The sequence below is a fragment of the Scardinius erythrophthalmus genome, assembly GCF_964197995.2.
Source record: "Scardinius erythrophthalmus genome assembly, chromosome: 2".
In the NCBI taxonomy this organism is placed as follows: Eukaryota; Metazoa; Chordata; class Actinopteri; order Cypriniformes; family Leuciscidae; genus Scardinius; species Scardinius erythrophthalmus.
The window spans coordinates 41,555,449-41,570,817 of NC_138222.1; the positions used below are offsets into that span (position 1 = coordinate 41,555,449).

Genomic DNA, 15,369 nt, shown 5'->3' on the forward strand with positions numbered 1-15,369 from the left:
GGGGTGATCTAACAGGGCCTGGGCTTAACCCCCTCGCTTTTCCGTGTTTACCTTGTACGAGGGAGGAATTTACACACATGGCTCGCTCAAAGCCACCAGTGGCCCCATGACGCCTCTGATATTTGTATTTGTGCTGCTGAGTGCCTGGGCCATTCTGAGCATAGCTGACTGTCTACAGCTAATGAGCTGAACCTAAAGTGCCGGTTACATTATACTGAGAAAGAAATTCTTTTACTTGGAGTTTTTGTATATACAGTAGTCAACATTTGAAGTGGATAAAAAAAAAAGTTCATCGAAGTTGTCCTAAGACAAGAATGGGTAGTGTTCAAAATTCATGTATAACTTTGATGAAAGGTTTTGATCCACTTCAAATTTGACTACTGTATATATCTCAATTTGAGTTTCTCAAGATGACACCTTTAAAGGAACATGCCGACATTTTGGGACTTTAGCTTATTCACCGTATCCCCCTGAGTTAGATAAGTCCTTACAAACCATTTTCATGTCCGTGCGTGCCGTAACTCTGTCTGACGCACCCACCGCTAGCCTAGCTTAGCACAAAGACTGGAGGTAAATGGCTCCAGCTAGCACACTGCTCCCAATAAGTGACAAAATAATGCCAACATTTTCCTATTTACAGGTGCTGCGAGCAAATCACTCCGCAGAAGTAGCAGTGCTTCACCTTCTGAGAATATAGTTCCCAGTATGTATACAGTTAGAAGATGGCTGTGTCTCATGTGACCTTGTTATTTGTACATGATACAAATCACTACATGTAAATAGGAAAATGTTGGTGTTATTTTGTCACTTATTGGGAGCAAGTATGCTAGCTGGAGCCATTTACCTCCAGTCTTTGTGCTAAGCTAGGCTAGCGGTGGGTGCGTCAGACAGAGTTATGACGCGCATGGAGATGAAAAGGGTATGTATGGACTTATCTAACTCTGGGGGGATACAGTGAATAAGCTAAAGTCCCAAAAAGTCGGCGTGTTCCTTTAAGGGAGGATCCGGAAATATTGATTATGCGCTAGTGGGAAATGTACATATTCTTTAAATGTAATGCTATTTCAAGGGAACATTTAAGAGTTTTTGTCAGCAAGTGCACAGGGATAAGCTGTTATTTGTGATTTGTTCAACTTCTGATCAAATTGTTTTTCTTTCTGTCTCAATAGAATAATTCAGTATCACCGTCAGACAGTCTAAGAGCCAGTGAGAAACACAGAGGCTCGTCTGAATACAGTTTGGACCCAAAGAAACGCAGAGTGGAGGAGAAGGACAACATGAGCCGATATGTAAGTGTTTGTCTTTTACAGCCCCAGTTGTACAGTATAACAAAGAAATATTCCTTTTGATACAGATTACATTCAGCAGTGTTAAATTAGTGTTTTAAAGATTCATTTTACCTGATTGCAAATGTAATCTACAATCTATAATCTACCAATAAATTATGTCTGATGAACAATGATACTAATATATTGTGCACCCCAATTCAGTTTCTTACAAAAACCTATAATACTATTCAAAAGTTTGTTGTCAGTAAGATTTTTTTCATTAAAGAAATTAACACTTCAGCAAGGATGTATTCAATTGATGAAAAGTGACAGTAAAGACATTTACATTGTTTAAATACATGCTGTTCTTTTGAACTTTCTATCAATCAAAAAGTCCAGAAAATATGCATCACAATTTCCACAACAATATTAAGCAGAACAACTGTTTCCAACATTGACAATATTAATACGTTTCTTGAACACCAATTAGATCTTAGATTAGCATATTAGAACGATTTCTGAACTGAAGATCGGAGTAATGACAGCTGAAAATTCAGCTTTGCTGGAATAAATGATTGAAAATGGTTATTTTAATTTATAATAATATTTCAGAATTGTACAGTTTTTACTGTATTTTGGTCAAATAAATGAAGACTTGAAGAGCATGAGAAACTTCTTTCAAAAACATATAAAATATCTCACCAACTCCAAACTTTTAAACTGTAGTGTACGTTTTATTTTATAAATTTCTGTTATAAATGTATTATTGAACCCCACAAAATGCTTAACTGTCTTAAATGTATCTGCTGTTTATACACTACAGGACAGTGATGGCGACAAAAGTGATGATCTAGTCGTGGATGTGTCTAACGAGGTAAAAGCTAACAATCTTTCCCTTTTTTGTTTGGAGAACATCATCTCTTTCGTATGTGACTGACTTTTCTCTTTCCCACTGTAGGATCCAGCCACTCCAAGGGTCAGCCCGTCTCACTCTCCTCCTGAGAATGGACTCGATAAGGCCAGAGCACTGAAGAAAGATGCCCCCAACAGCCCGGCTTCTGTGGCCTCCTCTGGGAGCACCCCCTCTTCTAAAGTGAAGGACCACCCACATGTAAGTGTTAGGGACTAGAGGATGGGTGTTTGTGCTGTCAAGTCTTTGCACATTTGCAAACCCTTTTCCTCTCAGCAGTTTTATAGCTGCAGCATAAATGTCAGTTTGAAGCGTAACATGAATACATCAGCTACTGTCAGACAAACAGTGGCTTAGCTGCTAGTCTTGGCTAATATCTCAATGCGCTTAGCTAGCCTCAGAGGGGAAGAGGAGAAAAGAGAGTAGAGAGAGTGATTAAAGATGAGTGAGAGGATGAGGTCTCGGGGAAGGGTTCGGTCTGAAGTTTAGCTTTATCCTCCTCAGCAATAATGAGCTGTCAGTGTTTGACTGGATTAGTGCGTGAGAGCTCTCTGGATTTGAGAATTTGTGGTATGTAGCTTTAGCTTCGATAATTCCATCTCTGTTTCTTCATCTTGCAGAACGACAAGTCCTCCACCCCAGGTTTAAAGTCCAACACCCCCACCCCACGCAATGACGCTCCCACCCCAGGAACCAGCAACACCCCTGGGCTCAGGCCCATACCCGGAAAACCACCTGGTATGGAAGCGCTGGGTAAGTAGTAAATGCGCACGTTATTAAGCTATCCTTTCATCAAGCATTCCCATTCGTCTAAATCGAAAGATTGTGACCATATTTTTAATCATGGGACAACTTTTTGAGCCAATAGAGCTAATCTATGCTAACTAGCCAAACTTGTAAGTGTGAGAGTGTGTTTATGGCTTTTCAACTTTGGCTTTTCTTCTCTCCATATATTCCCACCAGCACCTGCCCTACGTACGCCATTATCGATTGCGGCGCCGTATGGGGCTCCGTTTGCCATGATGGGACACCACCCAGAGATGAACGGCTCATTGACCAGTCCAGGTGTTTACCCTGGCCTTCACATCTCGCCTCAGATGAGCGCCGCAGCCGCTGCTGCCTATGGACGCTCACCGATGGTTAGACTCCCATGTCATTATTTTCTGACTACATAAACCTTTCTAAATGGTCGTAGAAGTTTTTAGTCCTTTTTCAGTTATTTTTTTCTCCAACTCCAGTTCTTCTGATCATCAAGGAGTTCTCCAGTCCTTGGGACCCACCTCCCTGTATGTTTTGGATGTCTCTCTAATCAACATACTAGGAAGCTGATATGTTGAATTAGGTGCTTTAATTAGTGAGACATCTAAAACATTCTGGTAGGTGGGTCCCCAGGTTCTAGAGTCTAACTTAGTATGCATACCCTGTTAGGATAACATTCTGGGTAAATATTGCCTTTTGCCTTTGTAATGATTTGATCTGCATCTCTGTTTGCTCTGATGGCATGGGAAGTAAAACAGTTGTCTGGGGGTCTCTAGTAAAGGCTTGAGGGGAGAGATAAAGTGCAAACAAGTGCTCAACTAGAATATTAAAAATGTATTACAAAAGAGCTGATGCAGGAGAAATTAGACTGTCAAATCAGTTTCAGTTTGTTTTGTGGCTTATGTATTTTTTACATTTTACTTTTTTTATGCTAAGATGTCTGTGTTGCAGGCGGGTTTTGATCCTCATCCGCACATGCGTCCTCCCGGTCTGCCAGCAAGTCTGACCTCTATACCTGGAGGGAAACCGTAAGTGCTGTTATTGAGCCATCTATAACTATGTATAACACACTACTGTTAGGAAGTTTGAGGTCAGTTATTTTTAGAAACTAATACATTTATTCAGCAAGGATGCATTAAATTGCTTGTGACAATGTTAGAAAAGATTTCAATTTAAAAATAAATGCTGTTCTTTTGAACTTTTTTATTCATCAAAGCATCCTGAATAAAGTTAGCCTGGAAATCCAGACCCAAATCCGAAAGATTAAGGGTCTGGCATTGAGGAATGAAAATCACCCAACTTGAGGGGCGTTACCAAGCATGCATTTGAAAATCTCACTGCACGCAATTGGATAACACTACGACCAATCACTGTCGCGATTGCGCTGTCACTAGCGCTGTCGTCATCTGTTTAGCTCGCCTCTTGCCCGCCTATATCAGATACACCGATGTGATTGGTACAGCTCGGCTACAAGGGCATAGTTAATGAGCATCATTACTCAATGCCAGAGTAACTCGCTGAGCAAATTCAAATCCAGAGAACTATGGATTTACAGGGTAGAATAAAGTATCAGTTTCCACAAAAATATTAAGCAGCACAACTGTTTTTAGCATTAATAACAAGACATGTTTCTTGAACACCAAATCTGCATATTAGAATGATTTCTGAAAGATATAATTAAAAAAAATTTTTTTTTAGTTACATTGTTATAATATTTCACAATATTAATGTTTTACAGTATTTTTAATCAAATGAATACAGCCTGGCAGAGTTAAACAGACTTTTAAAAACATTAAAAATCTAAGTTTTTAGCATTAGTGTAAGAGAATTTCTTATTAATTTTTGATCATTCTTATGATTTTATCTCATTCTTTCATGGTCCTGGTAAATAGGGCCTACTCCTTCCACGTTAGTGCGGATGGCCAGATGCAACCAGTACCTTTTCCTCCAGACGCTCTTATTGGACCAGGCATTCCCCGTCACGCCCGCCAGATCAACACACTCAGCCATGGTGAGGTGGTGTGTGCCGTAACTATCAGCAATCCCACGCGGCACGTCTACACTGGCGGCAAGGGCTGCGTGAAGATCTGGGACATCAGTCAGCCTGGCAGCAAGAGCCCCGTCTCACAACTCGACTGTCTGGTAAAAAATTTGTCTAATCAGTCCACACAAATTACCAGGCTTATTTTTGAATTATCCTTTTTGAAGTACAAATCCACTCTTTAATTTTTTTTTCAACATTATACTTTTTTTTTTTTTTTTTTTTTTTTTTACAATCATTATCCTCCCTTTAATCCCCCTGCCAAATAAAGAACCAAATCTATAAGGCTATGTGTAGTTATTTTAAGGCAAAATACCATGATGGTTCTCCGTTATCCCCCTCAGTCAGAGTAACTTGCTTTTTGCGTGTGTGTGCATCTCCCTGCGCTTGCTCCATAGTGCAGAAAGCTGTGTATTTGATGAGCTGTTTGGCCATTATAAAGTGATTTAATTTGTCTGAAAGCCTGGAGTTATTGATCTCCCTCAGGAACAGATCTAGAATTCTCCTGCTAATTTGAAAATGTGCTTCATCCTGGTGCTGCAACTAAAAACCCTTAAAAGCTTTTCCCTACCCACTTACCATTCTGGGCCCTCTTATCGGCCGCCTCTTCTCCTCTATTAACCTTCATAAACACAGGTTAGACAAGATTTAGTGAGCCAGAGCAAATAACAGGGAGCTGAACGACTGCTTTTTAGCTCTGCCATTTTGATTGGTTGACCTCTTCAGCCTGATTATTGAGGGGCTAGAGAGTGATATTTGTACATATTCTTGTGAAATACAAAAAAGAAATAGACATTTTTGAAATGCTGCCTTAAATTTTTGAAAAGAAATAGTACAAAATTCAGTCTCTCAACATGAGTTGCCCTCTTCTCTCTCTGTCTCTCTCTCTTCAGAACAGGGATAACTACATCCGTTCCTGTAAGCTACTTCCGGATGGCCGTACTCTGATTGTTGGAGGAGAAGCCAGCACTCTTACCATATGGGATTTAGCCTCTCAGACTCCCCGTATCAAAGCCGAGCTCACCTCTTCTGCCCCAGCCTGCTATGCGTTGGCGATCAGCCCCGACGCCAAGGTCTGCTTCTCCTGCTGCAGTGATGGAAATATTGCTGTCTGGGACCTTCATAACCAAACCCTTGTCAGGTAGGAAGCACACCAGGGGATGCCACATTAAATGGTGTCTCTTTGTGGATAGAGATGTGTACACTGTACTGATGCATTTAAAGACAAAGCGTATATGTCTATGTATGTAGGCAGTTCCAGGGCCACACAGATGGGGCAAGTTGTATAGACATTTCCCATGATGGCACCAAACTGTGGACAGGTGGACTGGACAACACAGTACGATCCTGGGACCTGAGAGAGGGACGACAGCTCCAGCAGCATGACTTCACTTCACAGGTAAAATTCACACACACTCACATGAATACGTTGCCCTGTGATACATGAGCACATGTAATGAAGAAGAATAACTAGGCAAGTACTCAAATGTTGTAGGTTTGAACACTAGAAGAACTGATTCATGTTGTGTGCTAATTGTAAATAATATAATATATTGCAATAATATAAAGGTGATATTTCTGTGGCAATGTATCCCCCCCCCCCATACACCCTAGCAGCATGTCACAACGTTTTAAAATGTATTTTCTTGACTTACTTTAAAGATTAGGACTAGTGGTCTGAATGCTAAATGCTCTGTCTGATGCAGATCTTCTCTTTGGGCTACTGTCCGACGGGCGAGTGGCTGGCTGTGGGAATGGAGAGTAGTAATGTGGAGGTGCTTCATCATACCAAGCCTGACAAGTATCAGCTGCATCTGCACGAGAGCTGTGTCCTCTCCCTCAAATTTGCCTACTGTGGTAAGACACTGTTACTTTACTTTATATGTATATATGTAGTTCAGAAGTGGGAAACTTGGGAAAACAATGTAGTTCACATTTTCTCTCTCTCTCTCTCTCTCTCTCTCTCTCTCTCTCTCTCTCTCTCTCTCTCTCTCTCTCTCTCTCTCTCTCTCTCTCTCTCTCTCTCTCTCTCTCTCTCTCTCTCTCTCTCTCTCTCTCTCTCTCTCTCTCTCTCTCTCTCTCTCTCTCTCTCTCTCTCTCTCTCTCTCTCTCTCTCTCTCTCTCTCTCTCTCCCCCTCTCCCTCTCCCTCCCTCCTCTTTCTTCTTTCTCTTAATGGCCCACCACTCTACTTCCAAATAAGTCGAGCTGTAGTGAATCAAGTCATTTAGATCAACCTTGACTCTGTACCCATTAGTCCATGTGTATTTGTTCCATTTCCTAAAGGTAAATGGTTTGTGAGCACTGGGAAGGACAATCTCTTGAATGCCTGGAGGACTCCCTATGGTGCCAGCATTTTCCAGGTATGTCAGTCAATAGCTTATTCCCTCCCCCTTGCTACAGAGGTGATCCAAATGTCCATACTACATTGGAAATGAATGTTTGTTTGTGTGAGTTGTAGTGTGAGTTTGATTGATTCTCTCTTCAGGCTTTCATTGGGACTTTAATCCCTGTCGTAATAGTCATTGAGTGATGGCTTTTATTTTTGCTGTGGAATTGTTGCTGTACAGAAAATGCCTGCTCAGCTTACTCTGAACGACCTTGTCAAATAATGCACATCAAAATCAATCAGTATGTAAGAACTGAAATCAAATCAAATATAAATTTTAGGTGGAAAAATTAAAACCTGTATACAGCATGTACAGTCTCACCATTAAAGGAGAACTTGGTAACTTTTTTAACTTAATAAAACTGTCTAGAAATCATTTGGATGGTTAAACTACCTGTTCTGGTGATACTGGTGACTTTCCCCGCTCCCCCCAGCGTTCCCAGGCGGAAAACCAACCTTGCAACTCGGGGACTACCGTCCCGGCAAAATAGAAATTGGAAGTCTCGTGAGAAGCGAGAACGAGAACGAGCGCGAAACACGAATCGCTTTACGGCAGTGGCGTAGCCACGAGGGGGCCTGGGTGGGCCTAGGCCCCCTCATTTATATGTCCGGCCCCCTCATATTTCTGATGGCTTAAAATAAAATAATAAAAATAAGAAATTATTGATGTGTTAGTCTAATTGATAGATTGATCAATCAAAATACTGCGCGGTAAAATGCGGCTGTTTTCAAACTTGATTTGACATGTTGTGCGTAACATGCGCTGTCATCTTCGCGTGAGAGTTCATGCGGTGACAATGGCAGCGTTGTGCAAAGTACAATATTAAACACGAAAAGATGAGCGAGAAGGAGAAAATAAGCCATCTACATCTGAGTTTGCTTCAGCTTACTACAAGACAACAGCGAGTGAAGCGGCTAGGAGACAGAAACGCACATATTTCATCACAGGAATAGCGGAGACTTCGACTCAGATCGGCACAATGCACAATGACTTGTTTCCAATTTATGAACCGCCTTCACAACCAGTGATGACCACATTTCCTGTATAGCCTATCTGTTGTATATGAAGAGTTTGGTTTCAAAACGCGATAAATTCATTATGATTAATTTTGAGTAAAGTGTTTTCTAGAGAGTAGAAAGATTAAAACCACTATTTTTTGTTTCTAACTTTCACATAGCATATTTTAGGTTATATAACATAATTTCAAATCCATATTTTGATTTTCAAATATTTATTATAAAAAAGGATTAGTTTCCCCACAAAATGCAATAAATTCATGACACCTTTTTTTTTCCAAAATGCAATTAATCCATTGAATCAATATAAACGTTTTTCATATTTTAACTGTTGAAATACACAACAAAGTAAGTTGATCCACATATGACAGCCTCTGAACTTGGTCAATACTAATCTTATATATAACTTACAGGCACTGGACTAAAAATAGCCGACAAAATCACCATCGCTAAGAAATACCTCCTGAACTTTTTTTTACGGCGATCAGCTGTAAAATGGCTTGGTCCTGCTCGGTTTTCGTTGACTGAGTAAAACAACTGAAAGTTTTTCAAAAGATCCCCTGGGGTCAAAGTGTCAGCGTGACAGAAGTTTGATGCTGTCGTGTGAGAACAAGCAACAGTTGAGATTTTTCCTCCCGCGTGCCTCATCTTCTTAATCTCCTCAAGTAGCCTAAATGATTAGATTTCGATGGTTTATGTTTCTTCTCCACCGCAGAAACCATCACAGGGTCACCAATGCCATCAAAATTATTATTATTATTATTATTATTTTTTTTGTGGATCACAAAGTAGAAGGAAAACTAAGATGCCGGGTTTATTCAAAGCGCCACCGTTATGGTTTACAAAGCGTGGAATGGTGCGCTGACTGCGCGGATATCGCATTTTACGTAAATTAAAAATGGACTTTTCAACACCGACCAGATACAATACAGATTTTTGCGGGAACTAAAAAAAGTATATAGCCTATATATAATTTAACGTTTATCACGTTTTGGAACCAAACTCTTATTTGCTGAGTAAAATGAAATCATTGACACTTTTTATAATCGCCCTCGTACTTCATGTAAAAGATAATAATCGCCGAGCTATGTCCTAGGCTGCTATAGCTTAGGCTATACTGTATATATATTAGTTGCCCCCTCATTTTAAGATGGGCCCCCCCAAAAATAAAATTCTGACTACGCCCCTGCTTTACGGCAATTCAACATAAACACACACGCATGTATGATGTATTACCAGATTACCCACCTCGGTAGACAAAGCTCCACACGATTCAGTTGGCTTGCTCCGATCAAAACAAACACACATGAGCAGCGGTAGAGAGGGGGAGGAGGCCGCCGCAAGTGAGTTTTTTACGACCGTGTTGTCACATATACGCCCCCCCCACAGCTGTAGGGGGAGCTCGTGGGGAAAACATGCGACAACAAAAGGGAAAATCAGCGAAGAAGTGACTAGAGTTCGCTAGAGTTGCCGAGTTCTCCTTTAAAAGTCATGTCCCAAACACAAAACATAAATCAAACATATACATACAGTAGCCTATAGTGAACCAGTGTAAGATTCCTTAACTTTTAAAATTAATTGTATACTCAGATGGCCAAATTTATGTATCCCAAAAAAAAAATCCTTACAAAGAAATAAAATAATGCCTAAAAAATGCAAACAAGTCATTGGACAGCTTATAAAAAAATGTAACCATATTATGCATTAACATAATAATATTATTATTATTATTATTAATGAATTAATGTTTGTTTGTTTGTTTGTTTAAAAAAAACATCTTAAGTTATTATTACTGTTTTAAATAACAGCTTTGGTGTTTGAGCTGCAAATTAATACCAGTAAAAAAAGTGCTTTGTTTGTGGGTTAATTAACTGAACCAAATCTATATGAGATTAATCAGATATTTATGCAAGATAAACATATTACAACTTGTATCTTCAAAAAATGACGTGAATGCACAAGTGATCTTGAACTAATTACGTGATAGTCAGAATGTGTAAAGGGGCGGTCACACTGCACTTTGTTCCATTGACTTCCATTCAAACGCATCGTCAAACCAGAAATGCAAGCTCGTGCAAAAAAGTTTTGCATTTCGCTGCATTTCAAGTTGAACTGCGAATTTGCATCACATGAAGACGTATGACCAGTAGAAGATCGATGCGTCCCGAACAATATTTTTTGCAGTAAAGTCGAGTAGATTGCATTTTGTATTTTTTACATTTTGAGTGTATTATTAATTGTTATATGTTGAATTCATGTTTATAAAAAAGATGCTGCAGAGTGTGACATATCACGACTGTTGCAGTGTCCAAAGAAATTTCGCGTTCTCAAAGTCTAAGTGTGACCGCGGCATTACTAATGTTGTGGATGCCCTCATCCAATAACAACGCGCTATATATAACAACATATACATATACACACACACACACACACACACACACACAAAAAAAAAATTAACATATTTAATATTACAACTTACAATGCACAAGCTAACTTTGCTAGTCATGAAGGTGTTGGATGAGCACTTCCCATAACAGTGTGCTAAAACACAGGTGAACAGACTTTTTTTTTACAGTACTTTTATGTAGCCTACTATTGGTTGTTGCACTTAACTGTATTTTCCTTTTCAAAGTGATTCCAATAATATTTCAAGCAATTCAAAACCATCATGGCAAACAGTGCGCATCTGAAGTGTCTCAGCTGAAGGAACTAATACATTATCTATAGGCTTTAATATATCAGCCAAATTGACACATTGGGTCGATAACATTAAAAATATATTTTACATATATTCAATACCGATATGGTGGCTGATATATCATACATCCCTAGAAAAATGTATACAATGTAGGCCTTGGCAGCTAACTGAAGTTTATGTTGAAGTACTAAAATGACTTAAACTGAAGTAAAAATAAATGAATGCCACAAACAACTAATAGAAATGGCAAAAGCACTTACAAAATGCCAAAAAACTTGAATATGAATATAATTTTAAAGTGTTTTAAGGCTCCCTGCTCCAGGCAAAAATCACGCAACTCTGCACCACTAACATATATGTTGCCACTTGTCTATTAAACTTGAAACTATTAATAACACGCCTATTTGCCTCTTAGAGTGGTGTAATTTCTTCAGTTAATATTTAAAAGGGAGTGATGTTGACACTTCTCTGTTGTTTATGTCGTCACTGAGTCTCTGTTTGATTATGTCAGGCTAATGTTTTTTCTGCTGTCCTCCCTCCACAGTCCAAGGAGTCTTCCTCTGTCCTGAGCTGTGACATCTCGGCTGATGATAAGTACATCGTGACGGGATCTGGAGACAAGAAGGCCACCGTGTATGAAGTGATCTACTAATTTCACTGGTTCACCACATGTAAAGACCTATGGATGGAGCTTTGGGCCTGAGTTTGAACAGATTCAATTGATCACTCCTCCACTTTTTCCTCCTTTTATAGTTGGAACCCAGGTTAGGAATTGGTTGGTCCACTGGGATCGGATTCCCAGATGTTTTAATTTTTAACACGCCTGGATTGTTACAGAAGTGGAGCGGCCCTTTACAGATCCAAGCAGAAACGTGTTAAACTGTCCCAAGGACTCCCTGACGGCACTAATGTAGTAAATATTGTCTTGCCTTTGCTTTCGGTCTGCTCATGGGATTATGTGTGCCTATTCCTTCCTTAGTATTTTTTTTTTCCCTCACCTACCTTCCTTCAAACAAAAAGTGAACAATCTGTGATGTAATATGAAGCAGTGCTTCAAATTTAGCCTCCTGCTCCCTGGACAATTTGTTAAAAAGTGTATATATGGAGTAATAAAGACGTTTTATAAATATATATAATTATATATATTTCCATGTCCTGATATACTTGTGATGGGTTTCTTTGTCCTCGTGTCCTTAATGCTTGATGAATGTAGATTAGGACACTTTTTAATTTGTAAGCACACTCTCTGGGCTGGCCATTTGCTAAAAGGCTCACTTGGAAAATCCCTTCCAGAATAATCTTAGTATTTTTTTTTGTTTTGTTATTTTTTGTTGCTTTTTGAGCCTGTGCGCTGTTCGTGGAAACTGGATCAGACTGGAATCCTGTGGAAGTTGGAATATGACGGAAACAGCCCAGAGGAGAGGGAAAGTCGTTTGTAAATTGAAAGCGATATTAAACTTGGAGAATGACTAACTGTACTACTTTTGTGCCCTTTGCATTGTGTGGCATCTTGTTGGAAAGAGGAAATCAGATGATGAAGTGTGATTGTAACATGCTGACTCGGAATGGATTGCACGCTGCGATGAGTAACTTGCCAACTGATCTCATAAGCGGCCCCACTGTTGTTGAAACGGGATATGACTCACTCCAGTGATTGACAGCTTACTTCTGCTGTAGAGCCCCACCCTAATGAGCCTGCAGCCCTGTTTTCGCTCAGATTGATGTAAACCTTCTTTGTGAGTGATCAGAGTCATTTGGGGATTTTCTTCTGTACCAGTTGAGCCAGTTTTCTAATGAATAAATTCATTGCCTGCACTTGACTTTGGTGGAAGCTTCAGTGTGAAAGTGCGTGCGCACGAGAGAGAAGAGCAGCTCTTTTAAACCTTTTTGTCTAAATGTGGACGGTTTTAACTGTTGGAACTGGAGTCCGCTTCATGGGGCCGCAGCAGAACCGGTCGCTGCGAACTCCGTCTTTAGTACAATTACAAACCCTGAACCCGCCTGCCTTTCACAACCTCTCAACTTCACACCAAAGTATGTAGCAAACTGTGTCAGCACTGATCATGTACAGTTGTGAATAATTCAATAAACTTTTTTTTGTAAAATGTGTTATTAATGCTGGTTTATTATAAGTGCCATTGTCTGATTTGAATCACAGGCTGGGTGTCTGTCACGCTAACTCCATATGTGTAAAGTATGGAGATTAATGACAGAGGCCAGCAACACTGGATATGTCATCTAGTTGTTCCCACATGGTGTCAAGCTGATGAAAGGCTGATGGAAGAGTTGAGACATGTAGTTGTGTGTGTGCATGTGTGTCCGTGTGTGTGTGTGTGTGTGTGTGTGTGTAAAAGAGACATAGTTTCTGCTGTCTCAGCTATCTGTTGTAACCACAGACCAGGCTGACTCAAATATGCCTTGCGGTCCCCCAACCACAGCTGGTGACATACACAACACACCTTTTTGATTACTTCACCTCAAGTGGATTATCGGCCAGGAAGCGTGTTCGTGTCAATTGATTTATTCTGGTGGTTTGAACTGGTTTCATTAAGGGTGTGATTTCAGCATACAGTATGTCTCTGTCTCACCTGTTCCTGCACTCCTCTGCCCGTGAGCTTAGCTATTAATGTTTGCCCAAGGTAAAATGTGTCATGTTATTGTTTTGCTTGTGCCTATTGCCAACTGGTAGAATAACCAAAATTAGGCTGAATATATGTTCAAATAACTTGCAAGTATAAAAGATTGTTGTAATTCTGTGGACATGTGTGGCGCTTTCTATGGTCATAGAATTCAGTGGATCTATGTGGTGGTCAGTGCATGTGCTCCAAAACATTTCGTGGTGATGCTCATTTGGGCAATGCGAGTTTAACTCTTCCCTCTGTTGATCCTCTCTTAATGTCCATGCACACCAAGAACGATAACTAGCATCCACACCAGTGTACGATAACATTGTTTATGATTGCATGCTGCAGTTATGTCGTCTGCTGCTTTAAATGTCTGAGCTGGATTCTGATTGGCTGTCAATGTTTGTTTGTTTTTTGTTCATCTGGGAAAAAATTATTCTAAAAGTGATTCCAATGATATCATTACCATGTGTCGTTATCGTTATAACTGTGGTGTGCGCAAAATTCTCAGAGTTTTTAAGATTTTTAAAACGCTATAGTTTTTGTCCTTGATGTGAACCGGCCTTTACTGTCCCACCATCAAAAGAGAAAAATAAACTTTAAATAAAGAGTAGCATAGGTTGGCACAAGTCGTCTATATGATGCCACTTCTGATTATTCACAGGTGTCAGAGAAGTGTTAAGGCCCCCGTCATGCTTTCCTTACATCTTGTGTTCTCTCACAGGCAGCTTTTGAACTGCTTTTTTGAACATGAGCTGCTAATATGGGCTCTCTTGTCTGAATAAACCATGCTGGATGATGAACTTGGTCTTGCTGTTGGCAAAGGAGTGTCAGCAGCAGATTTCGTGATTCAGCTCTGGACTGATGTACCAGCCTGTTAAATGAGCCGCCGGCTTTGTGCATTATGGCAGCAAATCAAATGAGAGTTATTGATTTGCACTAATCTCTGCAGATTTCTGTTGTCTACCTCAGACGATGACGGACTGACCCGCTCTATTTCCCTGTACGGAGAGTCGGGCGTCTGCATTATCCACACTGTCCAAAAGCCAGAGCTAATTCAGTTCCCGTGAATGCTGTTTAAACTTGACTGACGGAGCGCCTTTTAGCGTTTGTGAAGCCAGTTCTTTTCTTCTCTCTCTTGGTTGTTCGTTCGGTTTCCTCCTTGGGTCTCTCTAAACCGTACTTTTCTTAGCTGGCAGCCCTGAGTTTGATGTTCTCATCAGAAAGAGTGCTTCAGAGGATGAAGGAGGGGGAGAGATGCACTCCAAATCCCAACATACTGATTTTCCTGCAGGCTCTCGTTCTGCTCTCGCTCACGCTCATCTCTTTCATTTATTTTGCTCTGATGTGAAAAAGCTGTACATAGACAAGGTGTGTTTTTATTTTCTCTTATTCTTTTTGTTTCTTCCTGGTTCACTCTTAATAAGGGAGCAGCTGAATAGGTGGAGATTAAAGGGTTGTCCTGTTGAGTGGCACTGCTGAAGAGGAAGAGAGAGAGAGAAAAGAGGCTCTGTTGAGAGAGAGAGAGAGAGAGAGAGAGAGAGAGAAGGACTCCTCTATGAGAGCGATCAGCGATTTGATACAATCCTCCACTCTTTTCTCTCCTCTGAAGAGCTTTCATCAGGCCTGCACACAAGTGCCCTCTCCACTCAGGCCTCAAATTAG

The 15,369-nt window shown here is 40.3% G+C and overlaps 1 protein-coding gene across 22 annotated transcripts in view; it reads left to right on the forward strand.

The window, feature by feature from the left end:
- tle3b (TLE family member 3, transcriptional corepressor b) overlaps positions 1 to 13,192 on the forward strand; it is a 39,286-nt gene extending 26,094 nt beyond the window's left edge. For 17 of the 22 annotated variants that reach the window (XM_081351091.1, XM_081351093.1, XM_081351078.1 and 14 more), the window contains 12 exons: positions 1,170 to 1,289; positions 2,092 to 2,142; positions 2,227 to 2,379; positions 2,799 to 2,931; positions 3,142 to 3,317; positions 3,874 to 3,965; positions 4,830 to 5,079; positions 5,872 to 6,119; positions 6,230 to 6,377; positions 6,685 to 6,835; positions 7,263 to 7,339; positions 11,625 to 13,192. In XM_081351091.1, coding sequence (XP_081207217.1) covers positions 1,170 to 1,289; positions 2,092 to 2,142; positions 2,227 to 2,379; positions 2,799 to 2,931; positions 3,142 to 3,317; positions 3,874 to 3,965; positions 4,830 to 5,079; positions 5,872 to 6,119; positions 6,230 to 6,377; positions 6,685 to 6,835; positions 7,263 to 7,339; positions 11,625 to 11,732 — 1,707 coding nt within the window. In that variant the 3' untranslated portion in view covers positions 11,733 to 13,192. The remainder of the gene's footprint in view (positions 1 to 1,169; positions 1,290 to 2,091; positions 2,143 to 2,226; positions 2,380 to 2,798; positions 2,932 to 3,141; positions 3,318 to 3,873; positions 3,966 to 4,829; positions 5,080 to 5,871; positions 6,120 to 6,229; positions 6,378 to 6,684; positions 6,836 to 7,262; positions 7,340 to 11,624) is intronic. The other 5 variants (XM_081351073.1, XM_081351081.1, XM_081351086.1 and 2 more) reach the window with 2 other exon arrangements.
- The last annotated feature ends 2,177 nt before the right edge of the window (positions 13,193 to 15,369 follow it).